The sequence below is a fragment of the Bufo gargarizans genome, chromosome 4, assembly GCF_014858855.1.
Source record: "Bufo gargarizans isolate SCDJY-AF-19 chromosome 4, ASM1485885v1, whole genome shotgun sequence".
Classification (NCBI taxonomy): Eukaryota; Metazoa; Chordata; class Amphibia; order Anura; family Bufonidae; genus Bufo; species Bufo gargarizans.
The window spans coordinates 156,860,807-156,884,986 of NC_058083.1; the positions used below are offsets into that span (position 1 = coordinate 156,860,807).

At 44.3% G+C, this 24,180-nt stretch overlaps 1 protein-coding gene across 2 annotated transcripts in view; it reads left to right on the plus strand.

Moving 5' to 3' along the window:
- Positions 1–24,180, plus strand: part of MFSD1 (major facilitator superfamily domain containing 1) — a 51,718-nt gene that overhangs the window by 13,838 nt on the left and 13,700 nt on the right. For both annotated transcript variants that reach the window (XM_044290854.1, XM_044290855.1), the window contains exons 6-15: positions 952–1,060; positions 4,895–4,997; positions 6,431–6,529; positions 7,589–7,700; positions 8,285–8,341; positions 9,269–9,425; positions 13,536–13,633; positions 13,724–13,836; positions 15,293–15,340; positions 18,870–18,930. In XM_044290854.1, coding sequence (XP_044146789.1) covers positions 952–1,060; positions 4,895–4,997; positions 6,431–6,529; positions 7,589–7,700; positions 8,285–8,341; positions 9,269–9,425; positions 13,536–13,633; positions 13,724–13,836; positions 15,293–15,340; positions 18,870–18,930 — 957 coding nt within the window. The remainder of the gene's footprint in view (positions 1–951; positions 1,061–4,894; positions 4,998–6,430; positions 6,530–7,588; positions 7,701–8,284; positions 8,342–9,268; positions 9,426–13,535; positions 13,634–13,723; positions 13,837–15,292; positions 15,341–18,869; positions 18,931–24,180) is intronic.

Below are 24,180 nucleotides of genomic sequence, written 5' to 3' on the forward strand. Positions count from 1 at the left end.
GTGTCCGCTTGCTGAGCGGAGCGGAGGCTGAACGCTGCCAGACTGATGCATTCTGAGCGGATCCGCATCCACTCAGAATGCATTAGGGCTGGACGGATGCGTTCGGGACCGATGTGAGCCCCTTCAAACGGAACTCACAAGCGGACACCCGAACGCTAATGTGAAAGTAGCCTAAGATGCTACAATGTGTGCCACAATTCCAAAGCAAAGTAAACCAACTAATAGGTGATATAGGCTCACACTAGACCGTCTTGGGGCCCATGTGTTGTCAGCCTCCCATTGTTTTTAATGCAATCTCTGGTAACATATAGGACGTAGGGCTCATCTCAGGCCATTTACATATAGGGTAGGCAGATTTTGGCAATGAATTACACAGTAAGGGGGCAACTGGCAAGGTCAATTTGAGGCTCATCAAGTAGATAATAAGTATAAGCAGAACTGGCTTTTGGTTGTGGGGAGTTAAAGTGGGTGACAGGTTCCCTTTAACAACTCCCGGACCACTCATTTAATGGGCTCATTGTTGTAATGGGACCCTACCTCTTTGAGTTAGATTTGAGAGCAGCGGACAGCTGGTAAACTCGGGCCACGTGTTACACGGACTCGCACTGCATTGCCGCTGCAGCATAAAAAGTGTTGTAAAGTGGGAACCGTTTAATGGTATCAGTTCTAGTAATATGTGAGAGAGTTTTATTTTTCTCCGTCGTATGTTGGAATCGCACATGTAGTGGAATTTAATTCAGTTTTTCTGAGTGAAAGGCATACGAAGATGCAAAAGAGCAGTGTCGATCTCTCCTGTATACGTCTTCTTAGTTTTGGATCCATACCTGGCTTTGGCTCACAATCTGCCTGTGATTCCTGCTGTACTGCACTGGGTAGAAGAAGAATATTCCTATGAAAAGGTTGTTCAAGTAGCTCCACAACCGTAGTGTTCACGTCCAATGTTTCTTCCAGGATTGGTGGGGAATCGCTTGCGGTCGCGCAGAATACATATGCCGTAAGCTGGTTCAAAGGAAAGGAGCTGAACCTGGTGTTCGGATTGCAGCTCAGCATGGCCAGAGTGGTGAGTTCAGCTTATTGATCAGTGCACACACTATAATCAGTATACCTGTGATTAAAGGGGTCGTCCAGCTTTAACAAATGACATTTATCAAGTAGAGAACGTGAATACAAGACACTTACTAATGTATTGTGATTGTCCATATTGCTTCCTTTGCTGGTTTGATTCATTTTTCCATCACATTATACACTGCTCGTTTCCATGGTTATAGACCACCCTCTAATCAGGAGCTGTGGCCGTACTTGCGTACTATAGGAAAAAGCGTTGGGCGAGACAATGGGAGGGCACATAGGGATGCATATGCAGCAGCTTCCATCCCAACCACCTCGTATCTGCTCTACAGCAGTGGTCATAACTCCTGGAAAGGAGCAGTGTCTGATGTGATGGAAAAATGAATCAAACCAGCAAAGGAAGCAGTATGGATAATAACAATACATTAGTAAGTAGCTTGTGTTAACTTCCTCTACATGATAAATGACATTTGCTGAAGTGAGACACCCCCTTTAAGCCATTAATATCTGATAGATGCAGAACTGCCACCATTCTGTCTGGTGGTTCTTCTGAATGTGACTGCCTTGTCTCTCAGAAACTTGGTGCAGGGTCTTGTGGAGTCTGTCCAAAGCATTATATTGGTCAGCACAGCAACATATAATACCTAAGAATTTACATTGATGTTACAGCAATTGCAACTACTTGAAAGTACATTTCTAGACCTTTACTAATGCAGGTACCTCAATTACCCTGAGCGCCTATTCATTAAAGGCCAGCAGCAAGAGCTCTCAGCAAATGACCATCTTAGACCACCATACCACCAAATGGATCACCCATTTGACTTCAGTCTTATTTAGGCTACTTTCACACTCGTTTATTGCGGATCTGTCATGGATCTACACAGATGGACTCGCACCGATAATACAACCGCATTCATCCGTTCAGAGCGGATCCGTTTGTACTATCTTTAACATTGCCAAACGGATCTGTCTTGAACACCATTGAAGGTCAATGGGGGACGGATCAGTTTTCTCTTGTGCCATATTGTGTCAGTAAAAACGGATCCGTCCCCATTGACTTACATTCTGTGTCAGGACGAATCAGTTTGCCTCCGCATCGTCAGGCGGACACCAAAACGCTGCAAGCAGAGTGCAATGGAGGCAAACCTATGCATTCTAAGCGGATCCTGTTCCATTCAGAATGCATTAGGGCAAAACTGATCAGTTTTTGGACGCTTGTGAGAGCCCTGAACGGATCTCAGACGGAAACCAAAACGCCAGTGTGAAAGTAGCCTTAGCTGAAGGCCAGTGCTGCAAGCAGAATTCTTCATTTTTTATATGGAACAATGAAGTCTTCAGTTGTCACTGACACTTTACACACACAAATATCTTTTGTAAAAGGAACTTGGCTTTCTAGTTGAGAGTATGGTATATTTGAAGGAGTTGGCCAGAAATGGAAACTTATCACCTATCTTGCAGGTAGGTAGTAAGTGTCTGATCAAGGAGGACCCCACTGCTGGAATCCACACCAATCATAAAAACAGAGATCCCTTGTCTGCTGTTTCACCAGAGTGCTGGACTAGCACACCGTCACTCCAGTCAAACTCTACGGGGCTGCTGGAGATGGCACTGCGCACATGATCTGCAATACAGTGTACGGAGCTGTGCTTGTTAAACTGTGTGCAGCGGCTTCCTCAAACAGCTGATCGGCAGGGATGCTGGGGGGTCGGACCCCCAACAATCTAATATTGATGACCTATCTGTGATGATGAAGAGGTAACTGCAGTAAAGTGATCTGTACAGATCAAGATGTGGCACCTATTATTAGGCTCAGTGGCCACTGTAAAAACTGCAGGATTTAAAGGGATTCTGTCACCAGATTTAACCCTATTAAGCTAGCTGACATTAGCGATGTGCTAATGTCAGCTAAACCTAACTAGCCTATTCCTACTTTTATCTATGCCCCCGTTACGCCAGAAATCTAACTTTTATAATATACTAATTGGCCTCTAGGAGCGGGTGGGGGGGGTGGGGGGGTTCCTGCTCCTAGGGGGTCCGTTCTCCCACCTTTGTCGCCCCCTTCCAAGTCCTGATTGACAGTGCCAGGCAGCGCTCGCATCTGTTCAGTATTCGGTGTGGCGCGGTGAGGAAGCTGGCAGCCTGTGAGCGTCTTTCCCTCACCGCACCTGCGCCGAAGGCTGAACGGCGCGAGATTTCACCAGAGCACAGGGCTGACAGACTGATGCGAGCGATGCCTGGCCCTGTCAATCAGGACTTGGAGGGAGGCAACAAATGTGGGAGAATGGAGTCTCTAGGAGCAGGAACAACGCCCCCCGCACCTATAGGCTAATTAGCATATTATAAACGTTAGATTTCTAGCGTAACGGGGGCATAGATAAAAGTAGGAATAGGCCAGTTAGGTTTAGCTGACATTAGCACATAGCTAATGTCAGCTAGCTTAAAGGGACACTGACAGCCCCAATTAGCATATTTAGGTATATATACGTGAGTACAGGTCTTATAAAGTCTATTAAAATGATCTAAGTATCCCCCCTGTCCACCTTATAAGTACCAAAATATAAAGTTATATAACCTGCTTGTCCGGTCACCAATCTGCCCAAGGGGCGGCGTTTCATCACAAAATGCGCCCAGCCAGCCGCTCCTAACTGCCGTTCTGAAGCCCCGCCCAGCTCATCAATATTCACTTAGCTGGGCGGCGGCTACAACTCTCCCGACTCAAGTGCCCGGCGCATGTGCATAAAGCAGAGGCTGCAGCACTTGAGTCCGGAGAGTTGTAGCCGCCGCCCAGCTAAGTGAATATTGATGAGCTGGGCGGGGCTTCAGAACGGCAGTTAGGAGCAGCTGGCTGGGCGCATTTTGTGATGAAACGCCGCCCCTTGGGCAGATTGGTGACCGGACAAGCAGGTTATATAACTTTATATTTTGGTACTTATAAGGTGGACAGGGGGGATACTTAGATCATTTTAATAGACTTTATAAGACCTGTACTCACGTATATATACCTAAATATGCTAATTGGGGCTGTCAGTGTCCCTTTAAAGGGTTTCTACCACCAGAAATACTGTTATGTAGCTGACTGACATTAGCGATGCGCTAATGTCAGCACTACATAACAGTATGTTTCTAACAGTAGTTCCTGCAGCCGTTTTTGTTAAAAACGTACTTTTATCGATATGCTAATGAGCCTCTAGGTGCTATGTGGGCGTCATTAGCACCTAGAGGGCTCCTTCCACTAACCATTTCAGCCACCCATCTGTCCCTCCAGCCCGCCCCGCTCCGCTCCTGTGGATTGGCGTGAAACTTCTCAGTATCGAGTATCAATTCCCGCGCCTGCGCCGTGCGCTTCTGTATTCGACGCAGGCGCAGTGAATGAATGCCGCGCTCCTGGTGTCGGCTTCCTCATTGTAACGTAGTTGGCGCAGGCGCAGCGAGGAAGCCGGCGCCAGGAGAATACAGAAGCGAATCGCTAATGTCAGTCAGCTACATAACAGTATTTCTGGTGGTAGAAACCCTTTAACAGGGTTAAGTCTGGTGACAGAATCCCTTTAATCGTTTTTGTTTAAATCTAGATATTGACATGGAAAATTTAAAATAACCACCAAATATTCTTTAAAATATATTTAACATAAACAACATGATTTAAACAATAGGTCACTTTCTGATGACACATTCCCTTTAAGCCTATCTGCTACTTTCCTGTTCAGAAATGTCGCTGACACATTCCAGGTATTCAGTATGTACTTAGTGGAGATACGTAAAGCACAGTACTCGGTGTTCTTCCAGTCTTAATAAATCAGCCTTTTAAATGGTGTCATTTTTGTTTCAGGGCAGTACTGTAAACATGAATATCATGGGACTGGTGTATGAGCGGATAAAGGATGCTATGGGCTCTGCTGGTTATACTACACTTGGCATAACCCTCATGATTGGTAAATCTTTTCTTTTATAAAATACACAGCAAATGGTCATCTTTGTTTGGGACGTAAAGGGAACCTGTCATCAACTTTATGCTGACCTCACTGAGGGCAGTATGAAGTAGTGACAGAAATGCTGATGTCAGCGGTGTGTCACTCATCAGCTAAAAGTAAGTGGTTGCCGAGAACCAGCATTATAATGATTGCAGCCCAGGCCTCGAGAAGAGTCACATCTACCTGAGAAGAGTCCTGGTTATTATAATCTCCTGCTCTCTCACCCATCTGCTGATGATTGGCAGTTCTCTCCTAGAGACAAAGGGAGAAAACTAGGTAGAAGTCAGTCATCAGTAGGTGGGCAGGAATTCATGAATAACCAGGACTCTTCTCAGGTGGCCGGGACTCTTTTCCAGGCCCAGTCTGCAATGTTTGTGATGTTGGTTCTTGGCAACCACTTACTTTTAACTTATAAATGACCGACCGCTGAAATCAACTCTCCAAGAGTATAAAATGTCCCCTCATGTGCCGGGCACCCCACATTGAATATACTTACCCCGATCCCAGCTCCTAGTCCCTGCACCGCCACTGCTGCTGCTTTTCTCTGCACACTTCTGCCGCGATGCTAGGGAGGCTTGTCCCCGCCTGCCATTGGCTGCTCCCCCCCGACACCGGATGTTTTCATCCGTGTGCAGGGAGAAGCGGCAGCGGCTCTGGCCTCTACATAACTTTGGCGGATCCACCACCGCTTCTAAGGCCTCATGCACATGGCCGTTACGCGGCCGTTCCGTGCAGCGGGCTGGACCCATTCAACTTTAATGGGTCCATGGTCAGTCCGCACCGCAAAAAAATAGGACATGTCATATTTTTCTGCTGTGCAGAACAACGGAAAGAAACACCACGGAAGTACTCTGTAGTGCTTCCGGTGTTCCGTTCCGCATCTCCGGAATTGCGGACCCATTCATGTGAATGGGTCAGCATCCGTGATGCGGGGTGCATACGGCCGGCGGCCTTGGATTGCCGACCCGCAATACGGCCATGGCCGTGTGCATGAGGCCTAAGTGTAAGACAGCTTCCTATCTACCTTACATTTAGACCATTTTCTATGCCTAGAACAGGCGTCCTGAGCTGCTGTAGATGGCATTCTTGCGAAAGTCTGCAAAAAACTTGTGTGAATGCCCTCGAAGAGTGATCCCAAAAATGCACTCTCAAATGTAATTCTAAACTTGTGACTGATAGGCTTTTACTCAGTTTTCTGCTTCTGGTCTTCCGAAATCTACGCTCATCATGTAGTTTTCTCCTGGAAGCTAGTTCTCAGATTGACTGACTGGATTATGACATGTCAGAAGTTTTTCAGGATCAGGGTGGATCATTAGTGAGCAGCATTACACATGAGGCGCTTGTGTGATGTTAGATTTGAACTGGGGTCCTTACATTTTGTGTTTCTGTTGCAGGTGGACTAACGTGTTTTTTTTCACTGATGTGTGCATTAATACTTGGGTATCTGGATAGGCGAGCAGAAAAAATACTCAACAAAGAACAAGGAGAAACTGGTAAGTCATGTTTTGCCATAGTTGCAAATTTTTCAGTTTTTCATCACTTTTCCAAAAGGGCTTAGTGGGAGGGGGACGAGCCTCCAGCTGGCCACCAGATTTCCTATAATAATGCCAGAAACTGCAAAGTTTTATAGTTCAAGGGCCAGAGCTGCGCCTGATCTATTAGATCAATTGCACCTGGCAACATGATCAGGGTTGATCCTGCTGATCAAAAAGGGGCCTATTTTATGAAAATAGATTGTGGCATTCCTGAGAAAAAATACATTTTTTTTATTATTTGTGCAAATGAAGGCTTCAGTGCACTTGGGAGCAGGGCCTGGCTCCTTGGTGCACCCAAGTCCTCAGCTTCTCGGTGCGGGCCATAAAAAATGATTCATTATTTTTATTTTTTTTCATTAATGCCGCAACAGATTTTCACAAGGCATGTGTCTTGTAATCAGCAGGATCAACTCTGCCAGCTAGTATGTCTGGTTTAATACTGTTGATCCTGCTGATATATACTCTTTAGGAGCCACCTGCCTCTTAATAAATCAGGTGCAATTTACTCCAGGACACAATAGATCAAGACTATCAGTCTTCATAAGTCTCCTCCTAACTTTTTCTGTTAAATTTCATGGAACCTCTAAGTTGCAGCGCCCCTCTGCCGTTGCTCTAAGTTGCAGCGCCCCTCTGCCGTTGCTCTAAGTTGCAGCGCCCCTCTGCCGTTGCTCTAAGTTGCAGCGCCCCTCTGCCGTTGCTCTAAGTTGCAGCGCCCCTCTGCCGTTGCTCTAAGTTGCAGCGCCCCTCTGCCGTTGCTCTAAGTTGCAGCGCCCCTCTGCCGTTGCTCTAAGTTGCAGCGCCCCTCTGCCGTTGCTCTAAGTTGCAGCGCCCCTCTGCCGTTGCTCTAAGTTGCAGCGCCCCTCTGCCGTTGCTCTAAGTTGCAGCGCCCCTCTGCCGTTGCTCTAAGTTGCAGCGCCCCTCTGCCGTCGCTCTAAGTTGCAGCGCCCTGATGATATATGAGCCTTAAGTCCTCACTATTTTATTGGCACTTTCTAAATATGTTTTTCTTTTTCCCAGGGGAAGTCATTAAGCTGACTGATGTCAAGGACTTTTCTCTCAGCCTTTGGTTGATATTTTTAGTGTGTGTTTGCTATTATGTTGCGGTATTCCCTTTCATTGGCCTTGGAAAGTAAGTATACCTTATGTATTTACTTAGTTCCCTTGTATTTGAGCATGGGTCAGATCATTGAAAGTCTGTTAGATTTTAATTTTTTTATTTGTTTTACACTTATTGGGAACCTATACTATTTGAGATGGTGTCTTCTATGCTTTTAACTTGGGGATTGCTGCCAACTTTCTATTAGCTTTGAATGTATCGCCGCCCCTGGCTGTAGATGCAGCCTCAATTCGATGTCGATAGCCATCCATGTACAGAAAGGTGCAAAAGTGTAAGAGCTTGGGTAAAACAGACTGGAATAATCTGTGCTCATTAACCTTCTCCCGTATAGACGTCTGTCCAATATACAAATTGTCACAAGGGCATTTCATACAATACATGATGCTGACCAGTATCACATGTAAGAAAGCTCTTACACTACATCCTTCTTAATCACAGCAATTCTGTCAGTTAAGACATGGGGAGTTTTGGGGACATTTTGTCTACTCCACTTCTTGTTACGGATGTCACACCTAATACATATTCAGGGATTTGAGAGTATTCGTTTGACATTGTTAATGTGGCCCATTGTGTTTATTATTTATTTATTTTTATAGGGTCTTCTTTATTGAAAAATTTCAATTTTCACCTGTTCAAGCAGGAGCCATAAACAGGTATGCCTTTACTTGCATAGAGGGGCTATGTGCAGAATGGAAATGATAGGGTTGAGCATTGGCAACTTATCAGATAACCTCAACAGATTGGTTTGATTTTAACCAATTTCACACAAGCGTATCCAGGAAATATGCTCTGTGTGACGACTGTATTTCCCGAACTGAACACTGGTCGGCTGATTTGGACTCACAGAATCGTGATGATTTATGACACTGTGTTCCCGTCTGACCACAGTCTTCTGTAATCACATATGGGGGGAATTTATCATAAGGGGAATATTTAAAGTCAGTTTTGGCTGAGTCTGCGTTGGAGTACTTTATGCCACATTTATCAAATGTCACTGGTTGTTTGATAAATTTGGCTTGTCCTTAAACTTAACACTTCCGTCTACAGGAGCTACTCCGCTTTTCCTACTCCATCCTCCTGCTGGAGTGAGATTGCGTTTTAATTGCAACTTTTTTTTTAAAAAAAGTGGCAATGATAAATCTGGAGTGAAACTCATTCCCTTAGCTACCCACACCTACTTCTGCTAATATTACAAAACTGGAGTGAGTGGTGTAAAAATACAAAAAGACGCATGTTGCACATTTTTGCACAATCACTTTAAAATGTTGCACAATCGAGTGCAAAAAAAGTTGCAAAAGATCTATTTTGCAACTTTTTTATGCCAGAATTCTGGAGTGAAGATATGATAAATCAGGGCCATAATGGCTGGAGTACAGTTCAGTAGACCTGCAGTCAGGGAGGAACACACAGCATCATAAACCATTAAGGTACTTTGAGTTCGGTCAGAGGAGCTGTGTTCAGTCTGGGAGATACAGCAGTCACATGGAGCGTGTTTCCTGGGCCGAATAGGCTCGTGTGAAATTGGCCTTTCACCAGTTTTACATTATTAATGTTCTTCCCTTTTTCTTACTAACTTTTAGTGTGGTTTATATCATCTCTGCACCGCTCTCGCCTGTATTTGGTTTCATGGTTGACCGAGTTGGGAAGAATATTATCTGGGTTATGTGTGCTGTGGTGACTACTCTTGGTGCTCATCTCATGTTGGCCTTTACTTTGTGGAATCCCTGGATCGCTATGGTAAGCATGGATTAGAGTAGTTGTTGTGTTTTTTTTTTTTTTTTGTTTGTTTGCTAAAAACACCTGCAATTTTATTTTATTTTAATTGCAGTATACTTCAGGTGTTGCCTTCTTTAGGGTGTTTTACTATAAAATTCCCTATAGGCCAAAACAGGTGTCTGAAAAAAACCAGTAACATTTTGTGTAACAAAATAATTGACTCCTCCTTGACTGATATAGATTTTTTTTTTTAGAGCCGATACCAATAAGCTGTGAACTTTCAGGCCGATAGGCGATAATTTATATCGATATTCTGTGCATTTTCATTTTAGAAAAAAAATATTTCCTAAACAAATCTGCTGAAAATGAACATGTTTATTTGTTTATTGTTAATGTATAGCTTTTTTTTTTTGTAAATCTTTCTTTTTCATTTATACTTAATTTTTGGTGTTTTTTTGTTTTGTTTTTTTTTTAAACTTTTTTTTAACTTTTAGCCCCCTTAGGGGCTAGAGCCCTTGTCCTATTCACCCCGATAGATCTCTATTAGGGTGAATAGGACTTTACACTCTCCCTGCTTCTCTGGGCTTTGTGCACACAGCATTAGGGATGTTACCGTGGCAGCCAGGGCTTCAGTAGGGTCCTGGCTGACATGGTAACCGATCGGAGCCCCAGGATTACACTGCTGGTGCTCGGATCAGAAGCTGCCACTGCAACCAATGACGAGGATGGGACCCTGTGGCCACTGCCACCAAGGATTAATACAGGGGAGCTTGGGTGGGGGTGGGGGGGGTGGGGGGGTGCACTGCGCAACCAATGAAGATAACACGCCCATTAATTCAAATACAGGAGGTGGGTTAACTGCCGCGGATGGAAGCTACTTGTCATAGAGGTCGGGTGCGGCTATATGATTCTGCAGCCAGCTCCCGCCTCCTGTTGAATTTGAATGAATGAGTGAATTAACATCATTGGTAGTGCAGGGACCACAGCCCATCCCCTCCTCTTCTCCTCTCTCCTTTCATTGGTGCCAGCAGCGGCCCAGGGGGGAGGAAGACGGTGCTTCCTTCTCACCTGTGCTGCTGAGGGAACACGGATCGCGCTGACAGCAGCGTGATCCATGTTCCCGATTTATCGGTGTATCGGCAAAATAGATGCCGATACCAATAACTTAAAAAAAAACAGAATATCGTCCGCTAATGGCCCGCCGAAAAAAGCCGATCAACGGGCTTGCCTATTTTCGGAATCCTCATAGAAATAATGTCAGCGTACCGGTCTTGCGCGGCCACCGCTTCAATTCACTCGGCTATTTTTGGCGAACCCATAGAAATGGCGAACCCATAGAAAACCCACGATGCGCCCTCCTTCACTTTGCCGGCTGCTTTTACGAGATAGGTGCGGGTCCCACCTCCTTGTGATATGTCCTCATTGTCTGAGATGGGAAAACCCCTTTAAGAACAAGTCAGGCAAGTTGGCCGCCTCCATAATCATGTTCAGGAAATAAAATTATTAAAAAATCCGTAATCAAAAATAAAAAACAGATTAGTAAAAAAGGAGATGGGTTACTATCTGGTTTTAACTGGCAGGTACAGTTTTAAAAGACACATTTCCTTCAATGACGATCTATCACCAAATAGTTTGAGAAAAATACTGTTGGCTAGTGAAAATTAAAATCTTTAACTTTAATTAAAAATAAAATCGCCAGTGAAAAAAGACCTTATCCGAGGGCATGTTGTGCATGTAAAGAACTCCAGACCTTACTATACCGCTCCTATCTGAAGAATTGAACATGGAGCATGTCTCACTGTTATGGGGCTTCTACCCTAGCAGAGTATGCAGGCTTCGCTGTAGTCCGGTGTTCAGGGAAATAATAGAGCTGGGCATTTGTAGCCATCTCTCCATTCTCTGCAGTGCGCGACAGTGTCCCGTTCTTGAGATATGAGGTGGGACCCACACCTATCTGACATTTATGGGAAATCCTGTGGCTATGCCATGAATGTCGGATGGGACAACCTCTTTAAGCAACAAAACCGAGTACATACTACAGCTGGAATTGGCCTATAGAAATAATGTCCAAGTTGTTACAGAAAATAAATCTAAATGATCCTCAGTTCCTCTTACTTTTCTTGATAGCAAGTCCCTTAGGTGTCTTATCTTGCTACCCTACTGTCTCTCTACCCTTGGGCATTGGCAACTTATCAGATGACCTCAACAGATTGGTTTGATTTTAACCAATTTTACACGAGCGCATCCAGAAAATACGCTCTGTGTGACGACTGTATTTCCCGAACTGAACACTGGTCGTCTGATGTGGACTCGCTGTATCATGATGATTTATGACACTGTGTTCCCGCCTGACCACAGTCTTCTGTAATCACATGTTGTTTGATACATTTGGCTTGTCCTTAAACTTAACACTTCCGTCTACAGAAGCTACTCCACTTTTCCTACTCCATCTTCCTCCTGGAGTGAGGTTGTGACTTATTTGCGACTTTAAAAAAAAAGTGGCAATGATAAATCTGGAGTGAAACTCATTAACCTAGCTAATCACACCCACTTTTCCACCGATATTACAAAACTGGAGCGAGTGGTGTAAAAATACAAAAAGTCGCATATTGCACATTTTGCACAATCACTTACATTTTGCACAATCGAATTAAAAAAATGTCGCAAAAGACCTATTTTGCGACTTTTTGATGCCAGAATTCTGGAGTGAAGATATGATAAATCGGGGCCATAATGGCTGGAGTACAGTTCAGTAGACCTGCAGTCAGGGAGGAACACACAGCATCATAAACCATTAAGGTACTTTGAGTTCGGTCAGAGGAGCTGTGTTCAGTCTGGGAGATACAGCTGTCACACGGAGTGTGTTTGTAACACACCTTTGTCTGCATACAGTGAATGGAAGGGGCAAATCCTTCCCTGACAGACGCATTAGGGACCTCAGCACCATCAGCTCTCTAAGCACACATGAGAGCGTGGCCACACCAATGGGCTGACTGGTGCGCATGTGGAGTGCATTTATATTTTGTATGTTATTGAACCTAAAATAAAATTAAGGTTTGTTCCCTGACTGCTTAAAGGGAACCTGTCACCGGGATTTTGTGTATATAGCTGAGGACATGGGTTGCTAGATCGCCACTAGCACAACTGCAATACCCAGTCCCCATAGCTCTGTGTGCTTTTATTGTGTATAAAAACGATTTGATACATATGCAAATTAATCTGAGATGAGTCAGAGCTTGAAAATATGACTCTTCTCTGGTCACACAAGTAAGATATGACTCTTATGTTAATTTGCATATGTATCAAATCGTTTTTTTACACAATAAAAGCACACAGAGCTATGGGGACTGGGTATTGCGGATGTGCTAGCGACCATCTAGCAACCCACTGTCCTCAGCTCTATACCCAAAATCCCGGTGACAGGTTCCCTTTAAGGCTATGTTCACTCCACGGAATGTCATACGGGTTTCCCCATGAAATCCACGGACAATCCACACCCCCTGCCTCGGAATGACTGTTCCACAACCCCATTCACATGCATAGGGAAATCTTTCCAGCGGTTTTTATCTGCCACTGAAATAAGTGGTAGATCACTTAGATCAGGTGGAAAATGCAAAGATTATTCCCATTAAGTTACAAGAGGGGCCAATCACAGTAGAAATCAGAAGGTCGGCATCGAATTTCTGTCGGTGTTGGCAGTGTACCCTTGGTAACTTTATAGATCTTTTTATATATTTTATTTATTATTATAAAGTAAACTATGAGCCAGAAAACACTGGGCCTCATTTCTCAAAACCGTGCAATAGGAAAAATATACGGTAAGTTGCCTTGAGCAACAAGACCAATCTTTCTTTCAATTTAGATGTATAGTGTGTAGTAAAATTTGCAATATCAAGGTTAAACGGTTTGGAGGAGAGAAAGCACATTACAATACATTTATTTTCAGTTATAAAGTTCATGCATTATGGATGCTGCATTGATAAAATCTGTGCCTGCTGCTATAACCCAGCCTGCCACAAGAGGCTGCAAGATGCCGTTAATAAATGGCTATTGTCTGCGGATATTTATTTATATATATATTACATATACACGCTTGTCTCTTTAGTTATGTTGCTTGTCTTTATTCCACAGAGCTTCTTGGGGGTCTCCTATTCTCTCCTGGCTTGTGCGTTGTGGCCTATGGTTGCGTTTGTGGTCCCTGAGCATCAGCTAGGCACTGCATATGGATTGTAAGTAGATAACTGCAGGGCTTTCAGATGGAAGTAGTGAACGTTTCATGTGTCCTGACATTAGATGCGTGCTTTTTCTCCCCCTTGCAGTATGCAGTCCATCCAGAACCTGGGTCTTGCTATTATTGCCATTGCTGCTGGTGTCATATTGGATTCTCGAGGATATCTGTTTTTAGAAGTCTTCTTCAGTGCCTGCATCTGCAGTAAGCATTTTATTCAATCTATTGCATCATTTTATCAGACAAGTCCCCTTGTGCCTGCAAATTTAGGCTTAAAGGGTCACTGAGTTTTCATAAAACCTTTTGCTTTGATACACATCAAAAATTTGATCACCGGGGGTCTGAGTCCTAAGACCCCCACGATCTTTAGGAGAGAGGGGATGGAATTGAGGCGGACCCTTAGACTTTATATGGAGTTCATCTCCTCTCTCCTTCTACAGCAAGGAGAGACAATGTGGTGTGATAGCTTTACTGTCCTTGTTTTAGTGATCAGCGGGGGTCTCAGCACTCAGACCCCCACTAATCAAAACTTTTGTGTGTCTCAATCACATATCAAAAGTTTTATGAAAACTCAATGACTTCTTAAGTATGGCTAAATACAATCTTCCACTTTCCTGCCAAAAGGCAGCTAATGCTTCCCTCTGTGTCGCAGGCAGACATGGACAGCTGAAGTATCACTTAAAGAGGTTGTGCCAAAATTCTAAATGATCTAATCAGTGGGGGTCTGAGTGGACCCCCGTACAAATGAAATGTTAGGTTGAGCCTGTGCACTGCTGCTGTATTCACTCTCTATGGCACTGACATAAATAGCAAAGTGCTTTACTCAAATATCTTCGGCAAGTGCAACTCTAGTCATGCAGGGGACTGGGCTCTGAGCGATCGGACCCCCACAGACCAGATACTTGCCCCCTATACTGTCCTGCTTTGGAACATGACATTTCAGGTATGCAGTGACATTAAAGGGGTTTTGTCACTTCATCAAATAGCATTTATCATGTAGAGAAAGTTACTACAAGCCATTTACCAATACATTGTTATTGTCCATTTTGCCTCCTTTGCTGTCTGGATTTATTTTCCCATCACATTATTCACTGCTCGTTTTCCATGGTTATGACCACCTTGAAGTCGTGGTCGTGCTCGCGCACTATGAAAAAAAGCACCAGCCTATGTGCGTTCCCAGGGTCCCGTCACCAGAGAGGCCGACACTTTTTCCTATAGTGTGAACGCACGAGCACCACTGATGGATTACAGGGTGGTCTGTAACCATGGAAACGAGCAGTGTATAATTTGATGGAAAAATGGATCCAGCCAGCAAAGGAAGGAATATGGAGAATTACAATTCATTAGTGCCTTGTATTAACCTTCTCTACGTGATAAATTCCACTTGCTGAAGTGACAAAACCCCTTTAAGCTCTACCTTAGTTTATGACTACTGACTGAAAACTGGTTACAATAAACCTAAACATGGGCATTCTGCCCACTGAAGGTATGTACTATGACAAGTAAAAATCTATTGTGCCACCCATTAGGAACAGGGAGAAAATAGTGTTGTACTTCACTCTTTATCGTCCTGTCATTGAGGTTTTTCGGTTCGGCAGATGATTATTGATTGTAACAGTTTCTGTATGTTTTTCATGATTTTTCCCTTTTCTTTTTGCAGTGGCCATTATAGCTGTTGTCATGTTGTATTTTGTAAACCACCTTAGAGGTAAGTAGACTTCATATCTACCCAAGAAAAATATTCTGTTTTGTAGGTGACTTTCCAACCAGTAAGGACAAAAATGTTCCCCTAAGGGTCCATTCACATGTCCGTTGAATGGGTCCGAATCCGTTCTGCAATTATGCGTAACAGGTGCGGACCCATTCATTTTCACTGTGCTGTCCGCATCCACATTTCCCGTGCGCGGCCCCGAACTTCCGGTCCGCAGCTCCAGAAAAATATAGAACATGTCCTATTCTTGTCCGCAGCCTGCAGACAAGACTAGACATTTCTATTGGGGTGCCGGCCATGTGAATGGGCCCTAACTGTATTCCTTTGGTCTTTTTTGTTTTATGACTACTATATAAAGGCTGGTTGGCAAAAGCCTAGGGTCATTTTAACCCCCCCCCCCCCTTCCCCTCCAAGTGCTGCATGCCTTCTTCATTGGCATTTATGTGCCATTTTGCATACCACATTGAAAGTCACATTTTCTCTTTCGCCTATGACGGCACCCTTGGAGAGACCGCCTCCTCCTCCAAACAGGAACCAGAACCGCCTTTTAAAAGACGGATTCGTCCCGTCTATCTCCAGTTCTGTTTCCTGTCCTAAGGCAGGAGAAAAATCGGAACCGCCGTATGGAGTTGTTCTAGAGCTGCGGGGGCCCCTGGAAATTGATGCGGTGAGGAGGGTTACCCAGGGCTGCGTAAGTCTCCATGGGGAGCCGCTGCTAAAGTGTAGGCTCCAGTCTCTGTCCCTCACCTTCCGCTCCCCTTCCTGGAGCCTGGGGAGTTTTGACCTCTCTGGGGTTCCTGCGAACCTCTGCGGGCGTGTTCGCAAGTTCTGCCGCCGGCCCGCGTGTGCATCTACTTCCAGTTTCAAGCGGTGGGAGGAAACCGTTGCTGCGGACCGGTAAGGGGAGGGAGCCGGCAGCTCGCACAGAGGAGAAAAAAGCCCAGCCAGCTGACTGCCATGCCGACTGAACAGCTGTCAGTTTCCCATTCTGGCTGATTGTGCTGTGTGAAAGAATAGAGCAGGTTCAGCGCGCTGAGACCAACCACCAATGATACATCGGTACCAGGGTGGGGTAAGAGGAGTCATTCCCCAGCAGATTGTATTTTTATTATTGCTCATGGGGTCTTCTTTGTTTGTGCCTAGGTGTCTAAGGAGTCTTCCAGGAAGACCTCCAGAGCTAAAAGAAGGGGGTGTACTGTCTGTAAAAAGAAGTCTGTCTGTCAAGGATCCTTCAGCAAGTTAATGAAGGAGGAAGCTTCATCTTTGATGAGCAGCATTAAGCAGATGATCCAGGATAAGGTCAGAGAGTCGGTTAGCGGATTGATTAAATGCCGCCCCGGTACTTCTGCTACTGCATCTAAAAATTCCCCCTCCAGTGACAGCGATATCCTTTCTGGTTTGGTGCAAGAAGATTTGGTGCAAGGAGGAGGCCGCATTGAAACCGCTGTTTCATGCTGAGAACACCAACTCCCTAGTCAAGGCGGTTAGAACTACTATGGGGTTGGATGATCAAAGACCTCAGCAATCGGTGCAAGACTGTTTGAGGGCCTAGGTCCTAGGAAGAGGAAAATGTTTGATATGCATAAAAACATTCTGGCGGTAATCGCCAGAGAATGGAAAAGACCTGATAGGAAGTTTTTCGTTCCTTCCTCTGTTAAACAGAAATATCAGTTTGATGAAGAAGTCTCCGCCCCCTGGGATAGGGCCCCAAAAATAGATGCTCTTGTGGCTAAGATGTCCAGGAAAAATGCACTCCCCTTTGAAGATATGGGTTCCCTTAAGGACCCAATGGACAGAAGGGCAGATGTTTATTTAAAAATTGGGAGGCCTCTGCAGCAGCTTTTAAACCCGCTATTGCTTCTACGTCTGTTGCTAGGTCCTTAAAGGTGTGGATGGGGGAAGTTATAGGCCCACATTAAAGGAGGTACCCCTAGTGAACAGTTGCTTACCTCCTTCCCCATTATAAACAATTACCTAGATTTCTTTGGGCTTTCGCAGGCTCCGAGCGTGTTCACGAAGATTGTTTTAGAAATGATGGCCCACGTGAGGGAGAAAGAGAGTCATTATACCTTACCTGGATGACTTTCTTCTTGTGTCTGTCAGATCAGGCTCTTCAGAGAGATTGCCTGGTTGAGGGTAGTTCTATAAAAGCTAGGTTGGGAGATAAATCTAGAAAAGTCCGGTTTACGTCCAAGCCAGAGGTGCAGATTCCTAGGGATGATTTTAGACTCCAGATCCCAGAAGTGTCTGTTACCCCTTCAAAAGGCCTTATTAATAAAGTTCAGGGTCCAGCGGATTCACTCACACCCAGTCTGTCGCCCCTAAGAGAAGCCATGTCTGTGTTGGGTCTCTTGCCTGCTGCGCTTCACGGGGTAGAATGGGCCCAATATCATTAAAGATTTCTTCAGCTTCAGATTCTACAGGAATGGGACAAATGTATTCTCTCTGGAATCGGAAATCTCTATCACCTCGGACTCTGAGCTCCTTGAGGCGGTGGATGGATTTAGAGAATCTACAAAGAGGAGTCCCGTGGATCAGAGAAGCGGTTCTTCCTTTAACGAGGAATGCGAGTCCATCCGGTTGGGGAGCCCATGTGGAGTCCCTTCTGTTGCAGGGAAGCTGGGACAGCAGAGCTTTATGCCAGTCTCACAATTTCAGGGAGTTAAATGCGATTAGGTTAGCCCTGGTACAGAGTCTTCCCGTTATCAGGGGCAGAAATGTAAAGATCTACTCGGAAGGTTACTCAGCCTTGGAGGGCTTCCTCTAGTCTACTGCTTTTATTTCAGGGAGCTAGGAAGGGTTCTGCTGCCTCTTCTCACACTATTGCTAGGTGGATCAGGCAGACAATTTCCTTAGTTTACTCTTCTAAGGGAGTAGTTCCGCCTGCTCACTCTACAAGATCAGTCTCCACATCATGGGCCGAGAGAGCTTCAGCTTCGATTGAGCAGATTTGTGGGGCAGCTACCTGAAGTTCTCTTCATACTTTTTTTAGGCACTATAGACTACAGCTACCTTCTAATAAAGGTCTTTACTTTGGCCGTAAGGTGCTGCAGGCTGTGGTCCTGCCCTAGATATGATTCTTGCCAATTCTCCAGGGGTGCTGTCATAGGCGAAAGTAATCTTTTTTTCTTTGAGCCTATGACAGCACCCGGTTAATTCCCATCCCTCCCCCCAAAAAATATAAAACAGTAAAAAATAAAAAGATTTGTATATACATTGATTGAGGATGGTATTATTTGAGATGTTTTCTTAGTTCTTGAGAAAGGACTGGAGGTAGAGGGCAGGATCCCTCTTTTAAAAGGCAGTTCTGGTTCCTGTCCGGAGGAGGAGGTGGCCTCTCCAGGGTTGCTGTCATAGGCTCAAATATAAATGATTACCGGTAAGTGTAATCCAATATTTTTTTTCATTCAGTACAGCAGTGCGGTTCCCATGGTGTAATTTATTAATGAGAGGCGATATCTACCAAGTTACTACTTCGTGTGAATTGCTATCTGGTTTAAGTTCTCAAACATCGTTTTTGTTCTAGGTGGAGATCTTAATCTGTCTTCATGGGAAAGGGAAAAACTACAGAAACAAGCTGACATTGAGTAAGTACAGGCAGAAGAATCACTTGTATGTTTAATACAGTATAAATTTACAGAGACCTCCAAAGTTAGGGCAGCCACTCTTAATAGATCCTCCCCCTCCATCCACATTATGTAATATTCTGATACTCAATTGGTCTTTATTAAAAAATATGGAGCCCTTTTTTCTGTACATAGCTTCAGTAGCAGCCGGTGGATTTTCTCTTTTCTGTCACTTGGGGAGCTGACGGGCTCCTTATCTCTGCTCTCTGACATTACAAACACTCATTATCCGTTTTTACCTTACTGATAAAAGGGTTTATTACCTCTTAGTAGTTTAGAGATAGGGTTTATTAGATGACTGGCACAAAGTGAAAGTACCAGTCACACAGTTAGAAAAATCTGTTAACCCTTTGTGACAGCACAGCTCAATATATATATTTTTTTTTTATAAAGGCCAATTGAAGAAAAAAGATTTTTAGCCAAAAATGAGTAAAATGCAATAATAATACATTGCCTCCAAAGGTGGACATAGCCTTTAAACCTTATTGAGACACCACTGTTCTCACCTTGATTGAAGAAAGGTACAAGTTTCATAAGAATTGGACTTGGTAGCTTTAGATTGGTTTACCAAAATTGAACAACTCCTTAATGTTTTGTGTGCTTGTCTGTCCTTTTGCTGCTTAATGCTGCATCTTCTAATGATTCATGTTGCTTTATGTGCTTCTAACCTAGTTGCCACTGCTTATCTGCTATTAGGGTAAGTCACAACACAAAATCACAGAAAGGGCCATACTTATGGACATCAAGTGTGGAGTCCGCATCAAAAATCTTTGGTAATTGCACGTGTCTGAACATGGCCTTAGGGTGTGTTCAGACACTGCACATTTCAGACACTGCACATCACTGCACAAACTCCATGCATATTTAATGGTAAAATATTTTCAATTCATTCTGATGTGAAAATCCTCCAGGTTTTCACTACATGTGATTAGCGCCTTCCTGTACCAGGATTTTGAAAATTTACAATGGAAAGAATTGCACTAGATGTTTCCTTATGGGGCTAGTTTCCTAAAAGATTTTTTTTTTTTTTTTTTTTTTTTTTTTTTTTATAGATAAGTATGTTTAAAATAAAGTTAGTGATTTCTATGCTGTCCAAATGGCTACAGAGTTGGTTGTTGAAGCTGAAACTGCAAAATATTGGTAGTGGTTTCTGCTCCACTGTGGTCTTGTGCTAATGTAGTCAACCTTTAACATGGGGAGTACATTGTATAATATGCATTTAAATGTATTCATTGAAAACTACTCCCAGCGTATTGCAAATCAACTACCTGGCCTCCTGCCGTTCTTCAGAACCAGAGTTAGGGCATCATAACTCAGTTTCTGATGAACCACAGGAGATCCAAGTGTGACCTCCTAAATACAGGTGCAAAAAAAGCACCTGTGTTACTTCTGTCCTAAACCAGGGATTAGTTCTGCAGAAGTCCCATCTAGCTTAGAAGATGATTGAATTTGGTACTTTTTCTAAATTTTATGGTTTTGGATCAGGGCTTAGCCTGGATCCATGAAAACACTGGGGCAGATTGATTGATTAATTCTGTCTAAAATGTGAATAGTGTAAGCTTAGACAGGCAGTCTAAAGATAAGCCACATTTATCACATTGGTTCATGCTGGATGACAAGTTTGGTGCAGGGCTAGACGGTTTTATTTTTTTAGTCTACCTTTTATACCACCTATAGGTTGGCTTACATTGTGATGATTTTTATTTTTTGCCAAAATTGTGATGCAGTAATGGCACAAAATGTCCATCTTAGGATACACTCTGTGCCAAGTCACACCCACTTAGCATGGTGGGTAAATCTTTTTTCTTATTTACATCATAAATGTCTGAAGCAAGAGTTAGAGCTAGGTGAGATCTTGAGTCTGAAAAAAGAACAGCTTCTACTCTGCTTCTGAGCATCACAGGAGCCTCTGGCCTTTCTGTAACTGTGATTTATCTCTCCTTATCTTTTCTCTGAGCTTCAGAGCTGAAAACCTAGTGAAAAGTAAGGGAAAGGATGTCGCAGCAGTGCAGTGCTGGGAGAATGGAGACACCCCCTCCTGAGTGAAATGCATCTAGCTATGCAGCAAAGTTTTTTGAAAACTCAGGTACGCTTTAAAGCAATCCAGCAGGCTGTTCTAACAGAGGAACAGCCTGCCAGAGTTCTTTGGATCCGGTATAGCCTGATAGTGGTGCGTGCCTGCCAGACCCCATAGACTATAATGGGATCTGGCCGCACCCTGGCATTTATGCTGGGATTTGACTGGACAAATATCTCTGCGAGCGACAGTGTTTGTCTAGCCGACTCCTGATCGGTTCCCTTTTATAGTCAGTGGGCCCGACAGTAAACGGCAGTGTCTGGGTAGGCCGGATCCAGAGAACATCGGCAGGCTGTTCCTCTGCAGGAACAACCAGCCGGATTGCATCAGTCTGCGCCAAAATTACAAGCCATCTAGTTTGGGCCAAATGTATCATTCACCAATGTCAGTATTCACGCCAAAATAGAAATCTACTGAGAAATGTAGCTGTAATTAATATAGTGGCATTAGGACCATCACATTTATTGGTAGAAAGGGGGCAAATATATAGGCGATTGTTATAAGCCTACTCCAGACAGGCAAAAACTCATGAAAAGTGGCACGCTGTAAGTGAAATTGCAATTTGCCATGAGAGTCTGAGATTTCGTCACTTTAATTTCTGTGTTCTTCAGTTGTGGAGTCACTGAGGATCACAGTAGTGTACTAGTTATTAATCCTGCAGCTTTAGAATGCTTTGCCAGTCTGACAAGCTAATCATATTTAATCCACGCTGTGCATTTACGTGCTTTGCTTGCTTGCTCGCTTGTTCGCACTTTCTCGTATGCTTTGTATATTGGGTGTGACTTTACTAAGTGGAATACCAGCAGTACACTGGGATGGTTGCCTTTTTCTATTCTGGTGGCAGTGGGTATCACATAAGCAGTATGTACCTGGTTTCTGTTGCTTTCTTTAGCTCTTCATAACTGTTTGAAGGTTTGTCTGGTTTGCTTAATCCTCTTTTGGATTGTGGCTGCTCCTGTAACAATCTATTTGTGGGAGCTCCATGATAAGTGGTTGGAGAACCACTTTATTACTAGTTTTCCTGTTGTTCAGGTTGATCCCACAAACTGTGACTGTCTGGTGACTGCCCAGAGCACTGTTGGGCCATGTTCAGATGACACATTACAATGCTGGTTTGCAAGAAAGTCTCGGTGACAGATAGATCCTGTTTCCATTAACTTCCATTAGCGATTATGTTCACATTACATTTTTTCCTAAGCTTGTCAATAGCTTCTCATGACTTAATTGTTATATGGATGCAGTTGTAGTCTATGAGTGATAGATGCCACAGTTGGGCTGTTTTCACACTCTGTATGTTTAACGTATGCAACAGGAAAGCTCTCGCCGCATACGTTAAATGGATGCATAAGCCCCCATTATACTGCCAAAAGCATTACTTGGCTTTTGTTGGGCAGGTATTTTTACTGCATGGAATGGCACAGCAGCCTCTGCACTATTTCATACAGAGCTATCCAGTACGGTATACTGTATTTAATTAAGTATGGCCGCTTATGGGGGACAGATACCATTATATGGCATGTGCTTAATGTATGCACCCAGGGTTTCCATTCAGGTAATCTTCAGACGCCTTAAGCTCAGTATGAAAGGAGCCTAAAGTTCCCCATACACATTTTCGTTGAGAATGGCGCGTTTGGCTGACAGTTTTGTGTGTAGGGAACTTCCAACTATCAGATGATTTCAAAGGAGAGAAGGATCGGGCAAGGTGAATATTTTCCCTCGATCCTTATGTTCTCCCAGGAGATAAGCCACCGCCAGAGGTGTCTTACTGTAGTCTCCCCCATTGAATACACATACATACTCAGCTGAGCCGAACGTTTGTGTGTATGAGGAAGTCGGGAGAGATGGCTGAATCTGTATGGCAGCCTTAAAGAGGTATTCCCATCTGAGACAATGTGGACAGATCATTAGGAAATGTCCCCATTGTCTGATAGGTGCGAGTCCCAGCAGTGGGACACACACCTATGTCGAGAATGGATCACGGAAGATGGTGGCTGGAATACCCCTGGTTTCCGGTCCGGCTACCACCGAGTGCTCTCCCCATAGAAGTGAATAGGAGCGTACCGTGCTTGCGCGGCCACTGTTCCCATAGTTTTTATGGGGCTCCCCCCATAGAAGTGAATGTGAGGGTACCGTTCTTGCGCAGGCCACTGCTTCCAACCGTTTCTATGGGGCCGACGGTAATAGCTGAGCTTGAGCTCGGCTATTTTGGGCGACCGAATAGAAATGAGTGGAGAACAGTTGCGCATGCAGAGTGCACCCTCCACCACTTTCGGGGCTCAGTTCTTGGTGTAGGTGCGGGTCCCAGAGGTGGTGCCCACACCTATCAGACAATGGGGACATATCTCTAGGACTCAGATGGGAACACCCCTTTAAGGCATTCTTTTAATTCATCCATCACCCATAGGTTATAGAGGCAGCCATTAAACTATGTCTTAAGAAGCTCATGACATACGTTTTATTGATTCCTGTGACAGATGCCGTATAGTTTCAGAAAAATTCACCTTTTCCTGGCGCAAGGAACCATAACAACCGGCATAAGAGAATCATCTTTTATTTTCTCAGTTGTAAATACATAAATAAAATAGTATACAATTGCAAATAAAAATAAACATGAGAGACAACACGTTTTGGGGATAAACAGGTCCCCTTCATCAGGTCAAGGTTGCATACAAGCTGGTGTATTGGCTGTGGAAATAAATATCCTAGTGTGAAAGGCACCAAAAAAACAGGAGGGGGGGTCCAGATCAGAATAGGGATAGTCAAAGTGCCGGAGTTGTTGTAAAAAACGAAGTGGTCAAGATAAAATATGCTTCAGTCGGGGCATCAAATCTTAAAAATAACTGGCAGACTTTATTAATATAGAAAATGAGGGCCCTGCGTGGCAGGAGGAGGAAAACCTTCGATCCGACAGTACATTCTAACTGTCTGGCGTTACCATGGAGGTGGAGACTCTATTCTGGAGGATACTACGGGCTGGGGCGCTTGTACGCGCCTCCGGGAGGCTGGGGAGATCGTGACTGCGGATGTCCCGCCCCTCCAAGCCGATACTACATTGTAACTGGGGATGGTTCTCATGGTGATGGGGAACGCTTGCCTCTCCTAGGTGGAGGCTGATGTTGGTCCTGGATGGCGTT